At 37.6% G+C, this 25,188-nt stretch overlaps 2 protein-coding genes across 5 annotated transcripts in view; one reads left to right on the top strand and one right to left on the bottom strand.

Annotated features, from left to right (window-relative positions):
• The window catches only part of GPR180 (G protein-coupled receptor 180), a 23,875-nt gene extending 12,770 nt beyond the window's left edge, over nt 1–11,105 (bottom strand). Inside the window, exons 1-5 of one of the 4 annotated variants that reach the window (XM_031045191.2) lie at nt 11,076–11,105; nt 7,799–7,957; nt 4,389–4,583; nt 803–983; nt 550–599 (exon numbers count right to left, since the gene is read on the bottom strand). In XM_031045191.2, coding sequence (XP_030901051.2) covers nt 550–599; nt 803–983; nt 4,389–4,583; nt 7,799 — 427 coding nt within the window. In that variant the 5' untranslated portion in view covers nt 7,800–7,957; nt 11,076–11,105. Of the gene's footprint in view, nt 1–549; nt 600–802; nt 984–4,388; nt 4,584–7,798; nt 7,958–10,596; nt 10,748–11,075 lie in introns of those variants that run through there. The other 3 variants (XM_031045192.2, XM_005144757.3, XM_031045193.2) reach the window with 3 other exon arrangements.
• TGDS (TDP-glucose 4,6-dehydratase) lies at nt 10,953–25,188 on the top strand. The gene is made up of 12 exons (XM_005144758.3): nt 10,953–11,252; nt 12,305–12,371; nt 12,774–12,842; nt 15,210–15,300; nt 16,317–16,459; nt 18,104–18,202; nt 18,988–19,047; nt 20,621–20,664; nt 20,918–21,083; nt 21,621–21,679; nt 23,539–23,636; nt 24,033–25,188. Exons 1-12 carry the CDS (start codon nt 11,194–11,196, stop codon nt 24,131–24,133), a joined length of 1,056 nt encoding a protein of 351 aa, XP_005144815.1. The 5' UTR covers nt 10,953–11,193; the 3' UTR covers nt 24,134–25,188.

Below are 25,188 nucleotides of genomic sequence, written 5' to 3'. Positions count from 1 at the left end.
AGTTCCAGTGAGAACTCAGAATATTTATATAGAGTAGAAAAAAATATTTTGTTAACATCAATTCTTTACATAAGCATTTTTTTGCATCATAGTAGTCATATCACTCCTGTTGCAAAACGCTGATGTTTTTTGTTATAACCAATGTTAAATTTGCTAGTGAAATGACACACCCCATAAAATGCGATTAGGTTTCCTAAAAAACTTCACTATTCTAGATCATGCAAACACCACAAAACCCTTTAAGGTATCAAAACATTTACTCATGTGATAGGCACCTATTTCAATGTTTGTAGGAAGGAATCTTCAGACAAGAAAATACTTTAAAAAATCCTAAACAATATCAGAATTGTGTAACTTTAAATGCAGTTACTGTAAGCAGAATGAAATCTGTTTTTCGGGAGAGCAACTTCTAGTACTTAAAAATAAAATATTTAAAAAATTTAATTAAAAAATCCAGTGCTACTGTACAGTCCAAAAATGGCATTTGCTAATATATTATACAGATTAATGTGTAGAAGTATGTAAAAATCAGTAGGCAACCATACTCACATTCTGACAAACTTCCCATAAAAGGTACTCCTATTCCATCTTTAGAATAACTGAGAAAAGAATAAAAAGATTATATTTTTAGGTGAGTCTTACATGCATGTTCTCTCTTAAAAGTACATTTAGGCAACAATGCAGTTCTAAAAAGTCAGTCCTATGTTTTGTCACAACTGACACAGAAGAGATCATGTACTGATCTTTACAACACAAAGTTATTGAAGTTGCAAGACCTGAAAGCAAAAATAAACAAAGATACCTTGAGAAATGCAGGTAGTTGGCAAGCGCTGAACCAGCCTGCAACAGTAATGCAACTGTTAACACCCTTAGTACAGTATGCATAGGTCCACGCTTCTTAAGTGTTTGCCATAGGGACTGTGCATATATGCAAGCAGTAACGAAGTATGCTAGGACAAGCAGGAAAAAGAATTCATGCAACCCTGTGGGGAAAGGGAAAAAAAAAAGGAAAAGAATAAATATGGGTTAGTTTTTGTAAAGAAACATTGCTGCTAGCAATAAATAACTAAAACTATGTCAGGTATTTTTAGAAAATCACTGGGAAATACACAGCAACTGTCACCTAAAAGTGATACTACAGATAGAATAAGTAAACCGTAGCCTATTTTATCCAAGAAAGTAAATGATTTTTTCAAAGAGCTATTATTTGATCTGATAAAGTATTTTTTATTCCACAAAAACTTTGAGTGTAGGAGAGATTCTGCTCAAATAGGAAGATGTTTACAGCAATTACTGAAATAGTATGAAGTGGCATACAGCTTCTTGATAAACAGAAAATAATTGTAGCTCATTTGATAAGTCAGAAACATATTTATTAAAAGGACTCATCTTCAGTTCTTTCCCCTGCCCCCCTTCAATTTCTAAAAGCATAATCTGAGATGAGAAACCCAGAAAAGACTTCCGTTGAATGTAACCACTGGGTGTCACTCTTCCTCCACAGAAAATAGTAAGGTCCAAGTAGCACTGTTGACCAAGACGGAAAATTTTTACATAAAGAAAAACGGGAAGAAAAATAGCACACAGAATAAGTTCACAGAATGGATTTTTTTTTTCCAATTTGAAAAAATGCCCCAAGTTTTTGATATTCTTTATAAATCAGAAATCCTCTAAAGTTTAGTCTAGAAGTAGTCTGGTAAAATGCTTCTCTGAAGACCTGCATCCTGGCAACATTTTTTATTGTCTGGAAGCTTTGGAACCCATAATATGAGCTCTCAAAGGGTCAAAACAAGTGAGCTACAGGCAAATATGGGTAAACAGATGTTTCTCACAGAAAATTTGTTTTCCTTCTCCAACCTTCCTTGAAACCAAGCAGTGCCCACAAAAATCAGATTCTGAGCAGTGTTTTTCCTTCAGCAAGAAAATAACTGCAAATAACTTCCAACCAGCTTCACAAACAATTAGAAACGTTTCAATATCTAAGTTGAAAAACATTAGAACTAGATGAGTCCTGAACAGTTGCTAGTACTATAACTTCTATGGCTAAACTGAATTATTTTTGACATGCTTATATTGAAATGAAAGAAAAAGCATAAGGTAATAACAATTCCTAAAAAAAAAAAATACTCTGCTTCTCTTGCATACGTACCCAAAAGCATGATTTATGAATGACAAAAATATGCATTTCAGATCAAATCTGTTATTTCTTTTACTTTTTATCTTTCTGCTTCAAAAAACACGCACTGAAGTTGGCAGGGATTCTGTAGATAAGTTATTTCTCACTATGATGAATGGGTACACATGGAAAACTCTTTAGGAAAATGAACCAGCTTTTAATAAACATTTACGATAGAAAGCTCCTTCCAACAAAGGACAGATTGTGGATGACTGGCTTGAGACCAAAAGGATTTTAGAGAAAGCTGCACTGAAATACAACTATGAAAAACACAGAAAGGTAATTTTCAACCTGTCTTTAAGTTTCCTGACTTTCAAGTAACCTAGAGTTCACAGAGAAAATAAAACTTATGTACCTTAATCTGTCTACCTTGTCAACTTCCCTTAGAAACCCTAGCTTCCACTGGTACCATGTCTTATGTAAAAACCTGCTACTATGTAAAATGATAAAAGATTACATGATAAAAGATTACTTGCCAGCCTTCCTCTCTCTCAAGGCAAACACCTCACTATGTTAGAGTCTCAAATACTTTCCTATACTTTCCTTATAGTCCATTTAATTTTGAGATCTCCTGTGTCAAGCAACACATCTTCAGTGAAACATGACTTAACTAGAACCATCTGTAACTATGCATTTTTAGTTGCCTGTATGAGATAACCAGGAAATGAAGATGGATCTTCTCTCTGATACCCTAATGTTCTAAGTGGCACACCTCTCTGGGAAAATGACAAATATTACGTCCTAGAAATGCGTTAAAGAAAAACAAAACCAAACTAAACCCCAAAAGCAACAACAACAACAAAACCACACACACAAAACCCCCAAAACCAACAAAAAAAACCCCAACAACCCAAACAAAACAAACAGGAAAAGAGAGAGCAAAGGAGACATGAAATTCTCTCCAGTTCTTTGGCAGTAGACATATGCACATAACCTCGGGATTTATGGCCCTGATGCCAGTTTTAATTCTGAATAAACAGAGGTGTTTCTCTGCAACTGTGGAAGAAATGTCATGTATAGCTCATCCCATTTCCTACTTGTTATATCTAAATATGTGCATCTAATGCATTTTCTCAGCATGCAAACTGTTCAGAGTTGTGCTACAAAGAGCTCAAAATCTCCCTACAAAATTAATACAGAGCTAAGATACCTCTTTAGGAGGTCTGTAAACCACTTTTAGTAGTCACATAAAGTCTTATAGCTGCTCTGCCTTTTGATTTAGCAAAAGAATGCTACCACTGTTTTTTGTTTTCTTGATATGGATTCACCAAATAAAACCTGCCAACTAAGTCTGTAGATTAAGAAGCACAGTTAAGAAATTACAGAGACAGGTAAGCCAATTTATAAGGCTTGAAAAATGAATTATTAACAGTGCTAATTTCTTACAGATTCTGCTACATGTTTCAGGGAATATTTTCTTCCCTCCAGAAAGGGAGCTGCCTTTGACCAAGAATAAGAGGGCAGATGATTTTGAGCATAACAATTATGCTCATTTTTGGTATGTAGGCTAAATCTGCATATGAAGGCAGACTAAACTTATGGGACTCTTCCCTTACAACAGACCTAGGGTAGTGACAGGTTGATGAGGCCTCCCAGAGCAGTGCAACTACGCACTGTAGCGAAGCAGACATTAGGTTGTTTCAGATTGTCCGAAACATACAATTTCATAGGCAGTTCTCTCACTGCTGTCTTGAGCCACTTCTAAGAAGTTTTTCCTTGCATGCATAAAGATTTATAATTGAATTTCTTAAATAAAATAAAACCAGGACTGACAAATATTTAATCTGCAGCCTGTGACAAAGATACTTAAAAGATCTAAACACTGAACTGGCAAAATTTTTATTGTGCATGTATTCATGTTGTACGGCATAAAACTTTACACAGCTGAGGCATTTAATGAGTCCAATAAAATTAAGGATTAAATTCACATTCAAGTGGAAATTTACAATTTCAACATGGGAAAATACCTATCAACAAAGATAGCTTACACTAACTTTCCTTGTGCATCTGTACTTCCAGTTAGGCAAGTTTTGGAAAGCCAGTCTAAAGAGTTTTTTGTAATGCCACAAAACAAAGCTCACTCTCCGTGAGAAAGCAGATTATAAGAGATTTTACCATCCATTCCCCGTACTTCTGCAAGCACGGTTAAGTACTGATTTGCTTGGGTGATCAAATCCTTAACTTACAAATCTAATTTTAAGAAAAAAAATCTTACCAGATTCCCCTGCGCTAAAGTGATCTAATGGATTGCCTTCTGCATCTGGGTTTAGTAAGACCATTTCAAACTGAATATCCTCGGATTCAGAATAATTCTCCTCGCAGGTAAACTTGTCTACATAAAACACATACCATGTTTCCGGATAAGGAATCTGGGACACTGTCAGATTTTGCTCTGTGTGGTTCACAGTCACTTTGGAAGAAAAACAAAAGTAGGATTAAATATTTGATTAGTTTGTTTGTTTAGAAAAGTCATCTTTGAACAAAGATAAAATTTAAATGCACATCACGATATACAGGTTATAAACAACAAACAGTACCAAAGAGTCTTTGCTTTCAAAGCCAGCCATAACACCAGAGATCAGATTTCCAACTTCATCTTTCCTTTCAAATGGGTGGAGACAAGAGTTGGTGAGGTTATGTGCTTCATTCCATCTCTCAGCTTCTAGGTGCACTGGCAGGGCTCCCTTCTGCCACAAGCCAGTAACTGCAAACTGTGTCTCCTATGCATTAGCACATTCCCGTCCCCTAGTACAGTACCAACAGGACTAGCTATTCTGCAGATACTTCTGCAGTATGAAAAATACCTTTGTGAAATTCATTCTGTTCTGTTTTCAAAGATATTTAGAGCATCAAACAGGAACAGCCATGTGTGAGCTCAGTAAAGAACAGCATGCACGCATTAAAGATGCAAATTAGCATATTTTACAGCATCTTCCCAAGATCATAACAGACTGAATTTCAATTGACAGCTAAGGGCTGAGACCAGTGTCTAATAAAACTGCTTATTTCAAATCAGATTATATGTAAAATCAACTATGTAAGAATCTGAAGTTTCATCTGCTCACCAATCTTACCACTGTTTCTCCTAAAAGCAACCATTAAGCAAGCACAGTCTCTCCAAAATAAATGTTTGCTGCAAATGAAATCTGGAGCTATGTATGTCATGGTGAAACTGCAAGAACTGCAAATACTATTACACTGATTACTGAACTTGAGTGCTGATCGGTTCAACCATAAATGAAAGCCATCTCTGTAGAAGAAACAACAATATAATGATAGGACTGTAATTATTTAAGCTTAATAGTTTGAAGATGACAACGGCCAAAGCTGAGGAAAAATTTTCATTTAAAATTTACGAAACAAGCTATTTCTGCTTTTTACACAAAGGCCTTTCCAAATAAAAACATATTCAAAAAACAAGCCTTAGCAAACTCATTATCCCTAAGCGTTTTGTATGCAAAATTTAGAACTAATTCCTAACTTGAAGCCTATCTTCAAAAATATTTATTTAATTTAAATAAACTTGTTTCAACTTCATTATATTCTGTTATCTACAGGCACGAACTCATCAACATTATGATCCAGTAAGAAACGTATGTTATACATTTCTTTGTTGCAATTGTCATGAAGTACAAATTCAGACACAGGAATCATAAAAGAGGGTTCTAATACAGGTGATTTGTCTTGTTCAGGTAACGATAAGAGTGCATTCCATTCTGGAGCTACATATCTTATCAATCAGTTTATGCAAGGTGAACCAGCTCCCTTCAAAACAACCAGTGTTTTTAAGAACACATTTTAGATTTCATATGATGCTTAATCCAAATGAAAGGCAAACTGTAGCTGACAGGGTTAGCTTTACTCTCCACCTCAACTCTGAGCTGAGTTCTGACACACTGTTATTTGCATCAAGCCTAAAGACTACACAGAGTGTATTTTATCAGTTCTCCATTAAATCTGCAAGCAAGTGCACAGGAAATGAAGATAAAATAAAAACGCAACTGATTTTGCCCAAGATCCACAAACAGATCCAACTCACCCTGTGGTCACATCATTCTTAAACACAGTAGAAAACAGTGATACATCACTGGGACAGACAGGAGTGATGGACCAACTGCTACTCATTTCAGCAGCACTTCAGGTTCAGCTCAGATCAATAGTAAGGGAGCTACATCATTAGAAGTGACATCTGTGTAAGATTTCACTGTGACAGTGTTCCAGGAGGTGAATTTGTTACTCTAGGGATTCTGGCCTAACAGAGGAAACACATTTTTAAAAGAAGCTGTATTCATTTAAGATACATTTGAATGAAGTTTCCAATGTTAATTTAATTTCTTAGAGGAAAATTTATGCTTTAAGTGGGTTTCATAACATTATGATCAGTAAGTGGTAAAAAATATATTTCAGTATGTTTGTCTTCCAGTTACATAATTGGATGCTTCAGTTTTTTACTGTTCTTTTACATTTAGATGGATACTCAAGTTAAGCTTTATCTGATTAGCTCATCTTTGCTACTGTATTAAAAAATTTCTAACATGTTTTGTACATCAAAGTATGACAGGTTTGTGCCTTCATGAAAATACAATTTAATATTTGCTTTCTCATCTTTGAAAAATGCCACTTCCATGGAACTGGGGAACAAGACCCGCCTGACAAATGAGAAATGTTCCTTCATAAACAGAGTAACAAGATAACCTACCTATTCTGCACTGGTATAATTCCCACCTCAAATATTAAAAATATATGAATGTGAGATTCAGTGATGAATACCAAATTATAAAATTAAAGGATGAAAGAACATTAAATGATAACATAGGCAAGATATAAAGTAATGCAGCAAAACCCAGATTAATTTTTGCAGATAAAATTGCAGACAGAAAAAAAAAAGAACTTCTGGAAAAGTAACGATTGTAAGGTTGTAAAAGAAAATCTCTGCAGGTACAAAATTACACCTTTTTACCATGTACTTGGGCTACATACTCCCACCTTACAAGCATTCACTTCAGTTTAGAGGTAACTGCAGCAGGCTGCCTCTAATTCTTTTCATTCCACTGAAATAAAACTCAAACTGTGCATTTGTAGCTGCAGCTTAAAGTGTACATTTGACTGACCCAACCATTTAGATTCTCAAGTTCTTCAGTTTCATATTACAATAGTATTCTCTGAAAATTCTTTCCAATACTCAACATTACCTTTTTTATGGTAAAGTTTGAGGTAAAAAAAAAAAAAGACTTTTATTCCAAGCATAGTTAAAGAAAATCTCTGTACTGAATGAGGAATGAAACTTCAGCCAAACATGTACCCTTTCTGAGCTGTATACAAGTGAGAGCACGAGGCTAGAACTGCTCATAAAGTTTGGCTGTTTGAACTGAAACCATTACTAATCAAGGATTGTTCATTTTGCAGCAGTAAAATCATAACTTGCAAACGAAGTCTTCTGGAGTGATGCAAACAAAGCAATTTTACTTCCTTGTAATAATTCTTAATTACAGAAGGACAAAGTCATGCTTTTACTTCAGTTGATGCAAAGTCCAAATTCACTGAAGTAAATATGCATGGGTAACTTCACAGAGTTCTAAACACACAGAAAATTTAATTAGTAAGGGGAAAAAAGTAGCAACTCACTTGTCAGCTGAGCTTTGGAGAACTTCTCTGTACAGCTCTGATCTTCGATGCCATTCTGCAGCTTCTGCCATTCCTGTGCTTGAAACAGGTGAAGTCTAGCTGCTTTTGCCACAGCTACTGCTACGTTCTTGATTCTGACACACAGAACAGCATGGTCACCTTGATTTTTGAAAAATAAAATCAACTAATCTGCTTTGATGTCAGTTACAGACAAAAAGCTAGTGTGGCAAAGAGGTTTTTTTATCAGTAGCAGCACTATAGCTTCACTTTATTTCCTAAACTTTTACCACTACTTCCCATAAAATTCTTCAAACTCTTTCAGAAAACAATTTCTGTATATCTCTAACACAATACTGCATACACAGTTCCCTGTGATGATACTTAAACAAACCTTTGCCCTAACTCAAATGTCATTAGTCTTCTCTACTACAGCCTTCCCTACCCCCTCTTTTTTAATACAGAATTTCAGACATTTTATTTACTTCCACAGCAAATTTTACTTTCCCAAGTTTAAGTAAAGACAGTCCCTCAACCAGTTTCAATAACTGGTTCAAAGTCTAGTGTTTTATGACCTTAGTAGCACAATTATGAGCATCATAAAATAGCTCTTGAATCTAATACCAGAAGAAGTTATGTAAATTGGCTTTCATATAATGGAGTGATTAGAGCTAAAATACTTAATTGTAGATGACAGACATCAAATCAATACAAAGAAAATCAAACTTCAAAAGTGCTCTCTAATGTGTCAGTCTACCTAGAGGCTGCATATTGGCCTAGAGAACTACTTAAACCATTTTAGAATTAGCTTATTTGACACAAGTATCTTGTCCACGATCCTCAAACTTACTTTGATATATTCTTTCATTATATATTGCCATATAATTCTTTAATGAATGTAACAGTATACTAAATTAGAAGATTTAATGAAGAAAAAAATAATTAGTACTGCAAGAGCACAAACTTATTCAAATTTAAGCAAGCTTTGTATGTTTTTTATACCATCAGAACAATCTTCTCTCCCACCTAACTTAGGCACCAGCAGGATGTGAGTCAATGGACTACTACCAGCTTCAAATAAGGCTTTTCCAGGAATATCTGCTTGTTCAGAACCAGCTGCAAGATAGCAGTCCTGAAATAAAATCTCAAAAAGGTAATCTTCTGGGATCTGTAAAATGTTACATGGACTACAGTTTATCTAAGCTGCTAATAAAAGATTTTGAAAACTTATCATAAGGCTCTTAAAAAAAGACCATGTGGCTTCACTAAGACCCTAAATACATATAGCTGTAGAATAAATTATATTTGAACACCTAAACCACTCATCTTGAACCTTAACATCCTTGTCTCAGATTTAAGCAATGCTCTTTTCTTCAGACCTATTTAGAGCACTTCTACAATTATCTTCTAGGACAGTGATAATTAACTGTTTTCAAACCACTACCCAAGCTATTCCCACCTTATCTATCATCTCTCATTCAGTGCTGGAAGGTCACATTCCAACTGTTAGGGCTTATGTCACGTTTTCCTTCATCCCACTAGATTTTGTTTCTTGCAAGCATTTTTGTTTTCCTCTCATAGCACTCCTCCAGCCTGGGAGAAAGCCTGAGTATGATCTTCATGGTTATCTTTTGAAGCATTCCACAGACTTTTTGTAGAATCACAGAATCAATTAGGTTAGAAAAGACCTTTAAGATCAAGTCCAACCATTACCCCAGGACTGCCAAGACCACCACTAAACCATGTCACTGAGGGCCTCATCTACATGTTTTTGAAAACATTTTCAGGGATGGTGATTCCACCACTGCCCCAGGCAGCCTGTTCCAATACCTGACCACCCTCTCTCCAAAGAAACTGTTCCTAATATCCAGTCTAAACCTCCCCTGCCACAGGTTGAGGCCGTTACCTCTTGTTCTGTTATTTATTACTTAGGAAAGGAGACCAAGCCCCACCTCACTATTACCTCCTTTCAGGTTGCTGTAGAGAGCAGTAAGGTCCCCACTGAGCCTTCTCCAGACTAAACACCACCAGTTCCTTCAGCTGTTCCTCACAGGACTTATTTTCCAGACCCTTCATCAGCTTCCTTTGCCATGAAGCTAACTAATAGTCTACGCTACTGAAATACTTCGCCCTGTAGGAAAGGCATGCTGATCAGTACAGCCTCGTTGATGTACGGCACTCCCTAAACTCGCATCTATTCTGCAACGTAAAACTTCTGTGCAGCACAGTGTCAATTCCAACCTGTATTTGTGATCAGGCTATTTTCACAGGATTCTAGCCCACTGCTAGGCCTCTCCGAACTAACAGTCAAGAATTATTATCAACGAGGAGTTAATAACACAGGGAAGAAAACCCAGCTGGAAGGGATCAGGCGAGAATTTACGTCCCGGTGTACGGTGACACTAGAAACACCCCGTGACGTGAAACAGCCACGTGCAGGGCCCAGCACAGCTCTCGCCTGGTGGAGTTCCAGGGGGAAAGAATCAGAGACGCATGTCAAAGTCGGAACGCCCGAGCGCTTCCAGCTGCTCCCGCCACGTCAGGCCGCGGCACAAGAAGGGCGGCGCGCCGCCCAGCGCCCACAGGGGCACTTTTCCCTTCCCTGGTGAATAGCGGCGCTGCTGGGTTCCTACCAGCTCTTCTTCCGCTGCTTCGAACCGCGGGATCCCGCTCTTGACTCAGCTGCCCTGCCGCTGCCGGCCCGCGGCGCATATCAGACCTGTTGCACACCCCGCCTGAGGCACCCCACTCTAACGGCTCCCACCAACAGCTCCCCCCCGGCTCTTCCCTGGCGCACCCACCGTGGAACTGGAACCCCGCCACCGGCCGCCACGGGTCCCGCCGTGCGGCGGCGCTGGCGAACCCGCCCCGCAGCGTCTTGCCGCCGGCGCCCCACCAGCGGGCGGCAGCGCAGAGGAGCCACAGCAGCCGCCACCGCATCCTCAGGACCCGCCACCGCTGAACGTCCCCAACCCGCGTCACGTGACAGCCCCCCCTCCCGCGGGACAGCCGAACGAGAGCCAATGGGAGCCGTGCGCGAGGGACCCGTTAGTGGGGAGCCGCCCACCCTAGGCTCCTCCCCGACTACCACGTGTCCGTTGCTGGCTTCGGCCGTAAGTTAAGACCCAGCGTCGTAAAATGCTATTAAAAGCGGAAGTAAAGCCTTGGGCTTTTCGTGCCCCTGCCGCTCGGTTCAGAGACGGCGAGTTCTTCTGCTTGAGGCGCGGAAAGAGAGGAAGGCGTTTTTACATGGAGGCTCTTGCTACAGCTGCAGCACTACCTGTGAGACCTGCGGGGCAGCGGCTGCTTCGGTCCTCTTAGCGCACGCGCAGTCGAAAGACCGTGACGCAAGGCGGTGTGTGTGGGGGGATGAGGACTGTTGCCGTAAAGCTCGGACCATGTCGGAGCCGTCTGTCTTCGAGAAGCGGTTGCTGGTGACGGGTGGCGCGGGTTTCATGTGAGTGGCAGCCGCGGTGCCCTGAGTTTCCCCTCGGGTGGAGATTGCTGGCTCTCCTTCTCGTGGTTTGCATGGGACCAGGCCGGGGTGGGAGGGGTTCCGTGATGCTGCCTCCCCATGGCCTGTCCCAGGCCGGTTCCGCGGCGTCGCTGGCTCGGGCCGCGTTCGCTCAGGCTCGGACTGTGGGGAGCGCATCGGTTTCTGCGCTGCTGGCTTTGCCTTAGAGGCTGTCTCGGCTGTGTCGTGCATCAGTTGTTTGGGGATGTTCTACGCCCGCTGGCGGTGGGAGTCTATGCTCGGTCCCAGCCGTGGTGGGGTAGCGGGTGGCAGGACTTTCAGTCAGCTCCTGTGTTCAGCCTCCACTCTCTAGTGCTGTGGATTCTGCTGGAGGAAAAGAAAATTAAAATCTGTATTAAGCTTGAGCCCATCATCGTGCTCAGAGTCCGATACTGTGAGAGGACTAGATCTCTGTGTACACCCCCAGCTTGAGAAGCTGGAGATGATGTGGATAAGCCTTGCTAAACCTGAACGCGCAGGATGAGCTTCTTATGTACACGACTGTACGAAAGAAAAATGCCACCTTGCAGCCAGGAAATCGTTGCTTCCTACACTTAGAAGTTGTGACAGAGGGTTGAGTGTTGAGAGTCAATATTGTGGGTTAGGAGACTTGGCTGTTCTCTCTAATTTATAAAATTAATGGTGTAAATGTATTTTAGTCTGGCAATTGAATGTAGCATGGAACAGCCTGGTTGGAATTGGTTTTGGTAGGATTTTTATGTGTGAGGGTGGGGGAGTGGGTGCTGTGAGCATTGCTGTTTTGTTATGGCATGGACTTTAAGCTTTTTTTTTTTAGTTCAACAGCATGCGGTTATGGGCATTCTCAATAAAATGTTGACATATCTTGAAATATGTTTGTGAATTTCTGTTGCTTGTGTTGAGTACAGCCCACTCTAAACCCAAAGCTCTTTGGTGTTGTTAAACTTACAGTTCATCATGTGTCTTCCCTTAATGCTGTCTATGTAATTGTAAAATGTTTTTCTTCTATTCCACAGTGCTTCGCATGTAGTCGTCTCTCTTGTGAAAAACTATCCAAACTATCTGATTATAAATCTAGATAAGGTAATAGCTTGTTTTCTGTCTTGATATCGAAAAGTGTTCTAAATTACTTTTAATGCAATCTATAGCATGTTGAAATTTATGAGGGTTATAATTCTTTATTATTTTTGTTTGGCTGTCTATTTGTTCCTATTAAAAAAATCAGCTACTGTTCATGTGCCCATCACAAAGAACTAGTTAAAAAAACAAGAGGCTTTTTTTGATTTCTAGACTTCAGTTTAATTTTTTTTTCAGTTAAGATATATTTCAGCATTTTGTGTTTTTAAAACTTTGTCATGTCTGTTTGCAAAATAGCCTTTTCTATTGTAAATTTTGTTCTCAAACTTACTAGTGGTTAGGTGGGATTTGTGTTAGCTTATTTTCATGAAGCTTGCTTTGTGAGATTGTGTGTGTGTTTCTCTTTAGCTCAACTACTGTGCAAGCTTGAAGAACCTTGAAACTATCTCTGGGAAGGAGAACTACAAGTTTATCCAGGTAATAAAGGTTTCCTTTCCAGGAAATTTAACTTTATACTGGTTTTCATGCTTTTGTATCAAGGTAATGTCTCCAGGTCTCCCCAGACTAAAAGCCACTGTTTCTATTTATGGTCAAGTTGAAATTACTTCTACTAATTCTGTCTCTTACATGAAATAGTCTTTTGGAAATTTATATATTTTATTGTGAAATAAAGGTACAGAATTTGTTAAAGCATGGTGATGAATATGAGTGGTTCTAGGGATGATTGTTTTACTTTTGATAGGTGATATGGACAAGATGGACTCGTATTAATCTCTTCCATGCCTCTCTGATGCTCTTAGATTTTGCACCTTTGGGCACTGCTACTTGTCATATTCTATCATGTGCAATGCACTTTTCCTTGTTCTGCTAGTATTAGATGTCAGGTTAATTACTTTTGCTGCTGTAGATGCTGTGTAGTTCATAGTTGGTTTGGAAAAGGGTCTCATGAAACCATTCAAGGTATGCTTTCTCTTTTAAAAGTTTTGTCAATTAAATGAAATTAAAATCCACAGTTTTATCTTCAGACATGGGGTATGATTTGATTTATTGTTCAGACAAGTGTTCTGCTGGGTGGGTTTGTATGCTGAAGTTCTTCCCTTCTATGAAAGTCAGTGCTAGTGCTGATCTCTCTACCTAGCTGGGCTGCCTGCGGTTGCAGAATATGGGAAAAATGTATGTAATTTAATTTTCTGAAATAGCAACTTTGTGGCAACTTTGTTGGAGGTAGTAAATGTAAGTTAAAGATAGCTCTTGGATTCAGGCAGGGGGTGGAGTTGAATTTGTCCTCACCTATTTGGTGATGCCCATGGCTGTTTCCATGTTTGTAAAGCACCTCTTTATTTATCTCTAAGCTGTTGTGATAAAAGTTTCATGAGAAGAAAGGGGATGTCTGCTAAGCAGATGTAGTTTCAGCATGCCCAAACTGGCTTTCTGATTATTTTTTCCTAACTTTTTTGGTGGTTTCCAGTATGTGATATCAAATGTATGAATGCTTTAGGAAGGCCCTGTTTTACCTGGTCATATACTAACATTTAATTTCTGGGGATAGCCTGGACTTCTAGAAGGCACCCTATAAATAGATCCCTTTGTGAAATGAGGAATAGCAACAAGGAATGATGTAGCTATACTCCTTCTGAACTTGGGTAGGAATATATTATCACAAAAATTACATCAGTATAATTATAATAGTGTGTAAACTGTCTTCTTTTTTAACAAAGGTTGGTCAGATCTTAATATGCAGCTGTGATGCAGCCATGCAGCCAAAGAGTTAACACTGATAGGAAAAAATGTTCTGGAAAAATAATCTCTGATGGGCAAGCCCTACAGTTAGAACTGTAACACTGCTGCTGGCTTTAGAAGAGAGCAGGAAGGATAAATACTGTAGTGGTGCTGTAGAATAGAGGCCTGTTTTGGAAGATAGAGATGTAAAAGCTTACAAAACTTGCTTAAGGGACTGTATGTAAGATTCAGTTTTATCACAGTTTCTGTGGTTGCTTAGCACAGATGTATGGAGTTTGAATTTCATTTAAAAAAAAAGTCAATATATGAGCCTGAAATGTATTTATTGCAATGTTTCAGATCTATTCAGGGATGAGAAATGGGAAAATCAGTTCATCTTCCTCCCATGTCTGACATCTGAGGCTGTTGTTCAGATTTGTTGCTGGAGGGCTTCTTAAAACATCTGCATTTGAACTCTTAATTGCCTTGTTATTGAAAATACAAGTCTTTGTCCCCAAGATATCTGTTTTCAGGTACTCTCTTGTTTAAACAAGTTGAGTCAACAGATAAATGCAAAAAACTTTCCTAGCTTGTGTTTACCTTTTAAGAGCTGCTGTTTTTTCTGTGTCAAACTAAAGAATGGCTTGTGTATTGATGCCTCTTTTCTAGCTATATCTGTTAAAAAAAAAATTAATTACCAGAACAAAAACCAAAACGCAAAATCCTTTTCAAGGCATCCAGCCATGTATTTTGACTAAAGTGGAAATCCAGTTCACCTTTCATAATGCCACTAGATGTCACTGTCCGTTAACCAGACTCCTGCTTGGTGAGGGAGCTTGTTATTCCCATCTCAGCATTCAAACTAAACACTGTACTTCCGTTGTGTATGTTTTGGAGGCAATGCTGTTTCTAATATTTAATAGTAATAAAAGTCCTGAAATAAGTTTAATTGAGGCTGTTGCTCAAAATATGTGGCATTTATCCAAGACATGAGACAATTTGCCCAAAACTCAGTTGGTAGTGAGCTGTGCTTTCTTTGTAATGGTTTGTTATGTGATGCTTCATAAAAATGAGAGCTTACTATTTTCTATCAAAAGTAACTTTTTCTTTTTTTTTCCTGTTTAGGGAGATATTTGTGAACCTGATTTTATAAAACAGCTCTTCAAAACTGAGAAAATAGATATAGTCCTTCATTTTGCAGCCCAAACACATGTAGGTGAGCATTGTTGCATTTTTTGGTATTATTTTGCATGAGTATGTTTGTTTGAAATGCATACTGGTGTCTTTTCCCTTACAGAAAACAAGGATTCAGTTTGTAGAGACAAACTACATGATTCAGTGTCTGGTGGCCTTTTTAACTTAAAGGGACTTACAGCCTTGATTTAAAAGTGCTTCATCTGACTGTTGTCTAATTTCACTGTGCATAAATGGTGGTATACTTTTTTTTGCATTACATTTTTAAATTCCATCTAAACATACACGTAACTGACAATGTAACCATAAAGATAATCGGAAAAGAGTTTGTATGCATTCTTGAGTTTTTACTTGATTGGCTCCAACCTTGCAGGAAAAAACATAGCAGAAGATGAAGGATTAGGCATAGCTCCCTTCCGAGTCCTGCCTGGATTTTAAAAAGGAGAGCATGAATTGCACTTAAAATACCTTTCACCACAAGCAGGAATACTTGAAAAATTCTCCAGGAAAATGCATCTGGAAATTGTCAGATTGATATGCACAAAGTCATTAGGTCAGTGGGATAATTCTAAGAATTAAAACAGTTGTTAGGTAATTACCAGTAATAGGTATATATACTTATTGTGTGTGTATATATATATAAAATAAATTATTATATATTATATATAAATTATATATATATACTGGTATATATACCTATTACTGCATCTTGCTGAAGTCTTTGAATGATACTTTTCTTTTTGAGCTCGGCCCTTCCTAGTGCTGAGGGGAAGTAGTTATTTTGCCACTAGAAGTTAGATAATGCTATTTCAAATGGAACTGTCCACAGTCAACAAGCTATTGCTCCCAGTTCCAGCCTCTTGTTGAGCAAGGATTTTGTCTTTAAGTGTAGAGATTATCTTTAATAATGACCTTACTATTTGACAATCAAAGAAAGCACTAGTGGTAAAATCCCAGTCTACATTGTAACCTCTGATATCAGTAGGAAGCCATATCTTGCTTAAATTTAATCAGAATTGTCTGATATTTTTAATGTAGATCTTTCGTTTTGGCATGCCCTGGAATTCGCCTATGTGAATGTGTATGGCACTAATGTTCTGATTGCTGCTGCACATGAAGCAAATGTGGAGAAGTTTGTCTATGTTAGTACAGATGAAGTATATGGAGGTAGCACTGATGAGGTGAGTTTGGAAGTGTGTGAGGGTTTTTGTAGCTTTACTTGCTTTCAGTAGTGAAAACAAAGTTGTCTTAACTTTCCTTGGCCTCTGTCAATGCATGTCTTCTGAGCTATTCCTGGTAACACTGGAACTTGTAAACAAGCATTGGTTGTTTCTAGAAAGCCAAGTATCAAAGCTGTCCTTAATTCTTTTGTAGCATGTTCTATATTGAATGTGTATTACCTAAAGCAGTGAGTTTGGGGTCATTAATGACATGTGAATACTCCTCAGAGATGCTATGCAATACTATGTATTGCTCAAATTTTGCCTTGAAGTCATGAGACTTCAAGCAATGTGCACAGTATATTTTGGTTTTGGTTTTTCTTTTAAATTTATTTTTTTCCTGCTCTGCCTTGACTGTGAACTGATCAGGTAGGGAACTGGTTTTGTGTGCTAGCCAAAATGCTAACAGAACTGTAGGTGCTGACAATTTGAACAGGAAATGGTTCCTGGATTACTGGAAGAGATATGCAGATATTTCTTGTCCATAGAGCAACATCTTTTTGGTACTTGACAGTCATGCCTGATGTTAATTCAGCAAATACAGTTTAGCTCAGTAAAGACAATTATGCGTAGTTGTCTTTCTAAAGGCATAAGTAACAGCCAAGGAGTCTTGTGCTGTAGTCTGTGAAAATATTAATGTATTTCAGAAAAGCTCTGTGCACTTCCTTACTGTTGAAATGTCTTTATCAATTCCTACAACACAGCTTCAGTCTATAGACACTTAGGATACCCATGGCTGTTGTTTTCCTGCATGCAAACCAGTGGTTTGGCGGAGTACTTCAGGTGAACTTTTTTGTACCCCTGGGCCTTGAAAAAAATGCTTCCATTTATTCTGGGTTTTGTTCTCTTTGTAGTTCATTGTAGAAGTTCTTGAAGAGTTTTTTTTAGGGGGTGAGGGAGGTCAAATATATCAGGGTCAGTTCACTGTTCTTGTCTGACCTTTGCCTCCCAAATGAGGCTTAATGTTAAGGCAATTGTTATGAATTGAGCTTTGGACAGTGTAGCATCCATCCTTCCTTTGGTTCATAATTGTATCTGGGTTTAGTTTGTTTCTTTGTCCCTCTCCCTCCTTTCACCCCTAACCCGAATGAGAAGTAGATAGAAGTGGCAGGATAGCTGTGAAGCTACCTGTGCTGGAATAGGTCCGAATTGTTAATACCTTGCTTTGGAGGGCTTTGGATTGCAGTTCTGTTTTTCTTATAGAAATGAAGTTTATAGAAAAGGGAGAATGGGCCTCTCTTATTTAGGACTGAAAGGTCTGTTAGGTAGTGCTCGTACAACTGCACTCTAAATCAATATGAGCCTGAAAAGGATTCAACCTACCTGTGTCAACAGTGATTATTTTACAAGATAAAGATTGGAGGACCTGCTACTATGAGGTACTCTGCTATAAGAACATTACTGCTAGTATGCTGGCCACCTCCTGTATTTGATAAGTAGACTATCTTTTGTAATTGGTCCTCTGCTGTAGGTGGAAGGGTGACTTTCTCAGACTGGTGTTCTTGGTTAATTTGGGTTTTTTATTTCCATTGCAGCTGTAGCTTTTGCAACGTTTTATCTGGGTGAAAGAAATTATGTAATGCTAATTTTCCTTTCTCGTTTTAGGAATTTGATGAATCCTCACCAAAACGTCCAACAAATCCCTATGCCTCCTCTAAAGCAGCTGCAGAATGTTTTGTTCAGTCTTACTGGGAAAGGTACCAAGTAAGTTGATGTAACCTTAAAAAACTTTGAAACCTGTCCTTAATTGCCATGTCTTTCCTGATTGTTATTCTTCCTGTTTGGTTATTATTCTTGTTTGGGTGTGTGAGGGGATGGCTACCACTTACTGGTGGAGATACATTGCGAGACGGTGGGGAGAGGTAAAATATTTTTATATTTTTTGCAAATCTGAACTCTAATGTCTCAGAATTTTTCTGGATAAAATTGTAAACTAAGAGAACATTAGCAATTGAAGAAACAGTGTTAAGATTGAAGAAAAATTTAGAGAAAAGTAGAATATGTAATATTCAAGTTGTTTTAAGATTGGTCTCATAGTGAAAGCAAAAAGAAAAGGGGGGGGAGAGAAAGGAACAAAACACCCCTATTATTCAAATTCATTTAAGCAAAAATATTTAACATTTTTAATACTTTAGTCTTCTGTTCTTGATATGCCTTTCTGCAAAGCTTTTTGACATAGTTTACTTGAATAAGATGTTAATGACTGAAACATTTTATTGGAATGAGTAGCAGTAAGCCAGTCTCCAGTGGACTATGTATATCTGTAGCAGGACTGAGATTGCAAATATTTTTCACCTGCAATGGTTCTAACTAACTGAGAAGGCTGGAGGCCCTTGCCTATTTGGTGGATAGCTTAATTCATTAGTGTTTGTAAGGCATTGCAGAAGCACTGTGGATGTATCAGTTTATTACTGATCAGCCAGAAGGCTACAGGTTTTTAGTAGTGTATATTTTCTTATGTAATCATATGCGTGTTTCATGCTTTTCAGTTCCCAGTTGTTATCACACGGAGCAGTAATGTCTACGGACCACATCAGTACCCAGAAAAAGTAAGTTACATCTATGCTTTTCTCTGAGCTTCAGTATTCTGTAATTCAGGGTTACAGTGTTGCTACTTTTTTCTTATGAGAATGGATTGATTTTTGGAAAAAACATTGTCTTGCAAGTAGGTATGTCCACACTTAGCTGTGATTATGTATTTCTGATAGTTAATTTCTGATGTGTCTTAACTATCAACATAATGAATACACGTTGCTTTGCTTGTCAGTAAAGCATCAGAGATTCTAGTTATTGACGTGAGTTTTACTACAGTGACTTTGTTTTGTAACTTTTATTTTTCAAAGGATATTTAACTGCCCTATGTCTGTCAGGGTTCCCCTACAAATTACAATTAACTCCTGTGTAATTGCTTCAGAACAAATTGAGAGCAGTATGCCTGACATAGGGATGTTCCAGCCTATTGAGAAAATTGGTAAGATAAAGCTATGGCAATCAGCTGTGAGGTGAGCAGCTTTGCAAAGTGACTTGTTCTTTGCATGTACCTTGCAGTGTAACTATTTAAAATGGTTATTAGGGAGAGGGAGTTGCCTTTGTAAGCAATACTGCTATGCTAGTGAATGGAAATACACTGACAAAATGATAATCCTGCATACTCTTAGGAGTTCAGAGCTTGTGTGAAATGTAGCTGTATTTTGCAGTTCTAGTGAGGTATTTCTTAAGTTTTGGAATCCTTTTTGTGTGTTGGGTTGGGTGTTTGCCTTTTTTTTTGTGTTTGCGTATTTATTTTCCCCTCTGTTACTTATTGCAGGTAGGTAAGCAATGGTTTTAAGAATGTTTTTCACTGATGTGTGGCTTGGGCAATGTTTGTTTACAGGTTGCATGATGTTGGAAGTACATTCAGGGGATGCATCATTGCTTCTGGCCTATATAATTTCTTCCTCAAATATCCACTTCTAGTTACTGCTAAGAAGTTTCTAGGCTGGATGGATCTTTAGTTTTATTGAGTATGTCAGCTCCTGTGTTTAGGGAAGTAAGTTAACAAAATAATTGGAATAGCTTTCTCATGGCTTCAGTTTAACAACTTAATAGCAGGATCAACTGTTCTGAATGGATCTTAACTTGTAGCTGAACATAATACTGTGAATTTTTATGCTCACCTAGTGGGTATTGCTTGATCTCTGTTTACTTATCTTGAAATTCGCTTCCAAATTTAACTATTTGAATGACTAACTGACTATAGATTTAGTGCAATTCACTGAATGTTTAAGTCATGTTCTAAAGTTCCCAATAGTTACCCCTAATGAAACTCTAGTGCAGTTCTGTGTGTGAAAAGTAATTCATAAAAATGTTAAGTTTGTAACAACTGATCTGTCATGGTTGACCGGAAAGATATGCTTTACAACAGGCACATACTGTTAACACCTCCCCCCCCCCCAAAAAAATTATTACAGTTCCTAGGCTTCATGCACTTTTTGTTTAGACTTAAGCAAACTTAAATGTATTTAAAAGGTCTTGTTAAGATACTTCATGATACTTACCAGTGAAGCACAATGTTCTTTGTAGAGTAACAGCTTCTAACGTAGTGATTTTTTTTTTTCAATCTTCTCCTGTTCAATTCCTTAGGTTATTCCAAAGTTTATATCTCTGTTGCAGCAGAACAGAAAATGGTATGTAATTTGCTTTTTTGTTTGTGGCATTTGTCCTTACCAACTATACCACATACTTATATTTCAGAACTAAATTATGAATTGCTTATTTTGATAATACCATTTCCTTAAACTAAAGGGTTCCTTGCATGTCAGCTACTTAAAATACCTTCAGGTAACAGCTAAGGACAGAACTGCTTAAAATGCACACTAATAAATTGAATACTTCTCTTTAAGGTTTAACAAAATTTTTTTGTCTCTTCTTGGTTTTAAGCTGCATTCATGGTTCTGGACTTCAAAGAAGGAATTTCCTTTATGCAGCTGATGTGGTAGAAGCGTTCCTCACTGTCCTGAAGGAGGGGAAGCCAGGTGAAATTTATAACATTGGAACGAACTTTGAGATGTCCATTGCCCAGCTTGCTAAGGAGTTAATCCATTTAGTGAGTAAGCAGTTATGATGCTTTCCTTTACCAGTCATTGCACATATAAACAATTCTACTATAAATCTTTTGTAGCTCTGAGAGAAATTAGGTTTGTGGTGGGTCTTAGAAGGTAATTGTCACAGAACAATGTGCTGCCCTTTCTGTGGCAGCTGTACTATGTAAGTTGTCAGTGCAAGCTATCATGTGTTGCACTACTGCATCAGTTATCTCATCTGGGACATTAATGGTTAAATACCAATTGTTAGGGGTTTTTCATGCTAGCTGCTTTAGTTTTGATTAGAGAATGTGGCACTGTTAAAATCTAATGATTTGATGAATGGTTGGGCAGTGCTCAGATGAAGAAGCAGCACTGAAATTGTTCTGGATGGTTTTAATAATTCAGTAGTTTAAAAACTGTTTAGACAAAGGCCATTTCCGTCTTGTATGTGTGAATTCTTTTTAAACAGACTTAAATCTTGCTAAAAATCTATTTTAAAATTTCTGTTAAGGTAGTACAGAATGTATGGGGGTGACTTTTGTTTCTCTTCTTGACAGATAAAGAAGACCAGTTCAGAATCTGAAATGGAGCACTGGATGGATTATGTCAAAGACAGGTAAGGGAATTGTGAAGGACATGCAGAACAGCTCTATCCTGAGGAATTCTGGGACTCTTGCTAAATAGTTATTTTGTGGAGTGAGAGCAGTTTAGAAAAAGTATAGAAAAACTATATAGTATAGAAAAACAGTATTTCCATTTATTATTTAGATATTTAGGTCAGAGTAGATATCTGGAGACATATATAGGAGAGCGTGTATTGCTAATCCATCTTAACTTTACTCGGACTTCTCACTACTGAAGTGTGCTTCAGGAAAAGGGTTGGTTTTACACAGTAGCTAAATATTAAGAATAGTTTAGATAATTTATTCAGTACTTTATCTTCAACGTCACTTGAGTGTTGTGAATTCCATCATCTCTCATGTAACATTAGTATTTTGACAATAATAACCAGTAACTAGTAGTTACTAGAACTAGTAACAAGGTAACCAGTTCAGACTTAAATGTGCTTTATAGCTAAGACCTACTCTCTACAGGCAGAAGTATGCACCTATGGAGTGTAGTTAGTTTTAGCTTCCCAGCCCAAGCTGAAACTGCTGTCTCAAAAGTAGATGTAAAATTCTGAGGTACCAAACTTAGGGTGGTGTCAGAAATTGATAGCTTTTAGAAGTATGCTTTTGCTCTGTGTTTTTGTCCTGAATTTCAGGCTTGGTTTGGCTCTGTTCTTTTATCTCCATTTTTTTCCTGCAACAGTAAGTCTCTGCTTACCTTAGATATTGCACTCTCACTAGTGATTAGAAATTACACACCTGCTGATAGCAGTTAAGTGTTATGTCCTTTAGAATTCTCACTTTCTGTTTACATTTGGATTGTTACCCAAAGGTGTGTCAGTTGTTATCAAACTGAAGTGTCTTTAAATATACTAATTTTTGTTTTTAAAAGGAAGTGTTTTTCAGAATCCTATCTGAGTGTATTGCAGGACTTTGAACAAATTGTCTGTGGCTTACATGATTTGGGTGTTCAGTAGATCTCAACATAATTCAGATTAAGGTGTTTCTTCATGTGTACTAGGTCCTGTCCACTGATACTTAAACATAAATGGGATTGAGAAAACTAACCCCATAGGTATACATCTTTCAAAGAATGTTGAGGTCACACAAAAAATTCTTAAGATACCTAATTAGCAATTATTTAATTCTAGAATGAGCAATTTAAGGGTCATGGGGGTTATTTGCCATGGAAAAATTACTTCTGCTTCTGCTTGAGATCAGCATGTTTTAAGAGGTATCTGGTTTCTCTGCACATGGAGATTCAGTGTGCTAGTGCAGGACTACTAGATGAGACTGCCTAACTGCCAGAATCTGAAAGGGAAAATTTGTGTCATGCTTAAATGTATGAAATCTCTTTCTGTGTTGAATCTTGCAGCCTGGGATTCTACATATTAAGTATTACTAAGTTTGCATAGCTACCAAAACACTGTAATGGCAGTGCTTTGGAAGTCTATGTATTTCAAATCTGTGGTATGTGAAAAATTTTGAGCTTTCAGGATGAAAAATGTGAATGCAGATAATAGAAAATACTGGCTTGGGTAGTGACTGTCTAAAGCATTGCAAAGGCACTGATTTTCACAATTGCATTGGCAGTAATTTAAGTTTTGCATTTATTTCTCTACCAATGCGATAATAATTCATATTTGTAGTACTCAATTCCAAGAAATTAATTGTATGAACTGAATTGTGGTGTAGAAGCTGTACTCAGTGCCACATAGTTTTTGAAGGCAATATAATCTGTTCATGTTGATGGGAACTTTCAGAATTGAAGCATACGTAATGTTGAAGACAGTGTGAGGTACTGCATCTCTAATTAATGAAGTAATCGAATCAAATTGTTTTCCATCTGCATTTTATACTTTGTCAGACCTACCAACGACCTGAGGTACCCCATGAATTCAGAAAAAATGCACAGCTTAGGTTGGAGACCTAAAGTGCCTTGGAAAGAAGGAATAAAGAAAACAAGTAGGACTGATGGCTTTTACACTAACTGATTTAGAATTGATGGGAGGAGGGAGAGGGTGGAAAATGGGCTTATATGTTTGTTAATGAGAAGCTAAAGAGAATGGATTTAGCATTTTAATTTTCCATAAATGGGCTGTTCTTTAAGTAGGGAATTTACCTGGTTAAAAATAAAAAAGGTTAATCACAATAAAGTATGAGCTACTAGAATTACTTTTTAATGATAGATTAAGTCTTGCATGAAGACTTCACAAAACCTACACTAGATTTCTTTATTGTAGGTTAAATGTTTGCATAATGAACTATTAGCATGTTGGTACTCCTATGATATGTGTGGAATATTTTAATTTCCCTGTTATTGCTGCTCAACTTGACTCATTATCATTTTCTTCATACTAGTTGAATGGTACAAAGAAAACTTTCACAACTGGAAGAACTCAGAGAAAGCTTTGGAGCCCTTTCCTGTGGCAGAGCAATTTGCACAGCTCAGTGGTCCCTAGGGTAGCAGAGAACCTGAAGGAGTTTATTCTACCTCATTCAGCCTTTCCTTCAAAACCTGCAATCAAGTGGCCTCACTGAACTCTTAATGTATTCAAGATACAGGAACCAAGATGAATACAGAACTACAGTATGGCACAAATTTGGAAGAGTTGCAGCACTTTATAAATTGAATCTGTTAATTTCAACTTCTGGTGCAATAGGTGTTGATTGTTTAAAATCAATAGGTATTGATTTTAAAGACTTTTGCAGGGTGAGGAATATTTATAATGCTGTAAATTAGTGTAACTGAAGTCCAGTCAACCTTAATAATAATTTGTGGTTACAGCTTTTGGTACATTCAGTGAAAATTCTTCTAGTTCTGGAATCACTGATCTGTACTAATCTGTTTTTACACTGTAATATATTATTTTTGTCACTTTAAAGAGTTGCATTTTGATTTCAATCGGGGGAAGAATGCTATATTTTTCTGGAGAGTATAAATCAGTCAACAAAAGCTAGATATAGCACCCATATGGTTCAGTTATTTCTTCTGTTGTTGTGGTACTCCCTTCTGACTGATTAAACTGTTACCTACTCCATAACTTTAAATGCCCTTTTTTAAGAGACACAGGGAAAAAAAGTATCAGGACATAGCAGGTGTTCTCACTGATATTTCCAGAAGCCTTTTCTTAAACTGCTCTGTTTTAGATGTTGGTTTTGTTTGTTTTTTTTACCTGTATTGCTGTCTTTTACATGTTAGTTTCCCTTTCTTAAGTAATTGTTAACCAACTTGAAATACTGTAACACAGTTAACATTCCAGTGATAGTTCCTGTGATATGAAGGATATTTATGGAGAAAAATTTTCAACACTTCCTTGTGGGTTGGAAGACCTTAAATGTCATGTTTCAGATTTTTTTTTTCTGGTGACAAACATTTTAAAGATCTGAGTTTTAATGTAAAGTTTGGGAGGAAAATTCAATTCTAGGAATATGTTGATGAATATTTTTCAAGGTTGATTTGAATAATAAAAGTTACAGTGTAACTTTTCTCATAATGAAGTAAATGTTGAAAAAG

The sequence above is a fragment of the Melopsittacus undulatus genome, chromosome 2 (genome assembly GCF_012275295.1).
Source record: "Melopsittacus undulatus isolate bMelUnd1 chromosome 2, bMelUnd1.mat.Z, whole genome shotgun sequence".
Classification (NCBI taxonomy): domain Eukaryota; kingdom Metazoa; phylum Chordata; class Aves; order Psittaciformes; family Psittaculidae; genus Melopsittacus; species Melopsittacus undulatus.
This window is presented reverse-complemented; position numbering and strand designations above follow the sequence as displayed.

Bases quoted from the DNA above. Each gene is read 5' to 3' on its own strand.
- TGDS (XM_005144758.3), top strand. From the start codon at position 11,194: ATGTCGGAGCCGTCTGTCTTCGAGAAGCGGTTGCTGGTGACGGGTGGC. The intron at 16,460-18,103 runs GTGAGTTTGGAA...TTCTCGTTTTAG, and splicing joins ATGGAGGTAGCACTGATGAG to GAATTTGATGAATCCTCACC. The intron at 19,048-20,620 runs GTAAGTTACATC...TCAATTCCTTAG, and splicing joins CACATCAGTACCCAGAAAAA to GTTATTCCAAAGTTTATATC.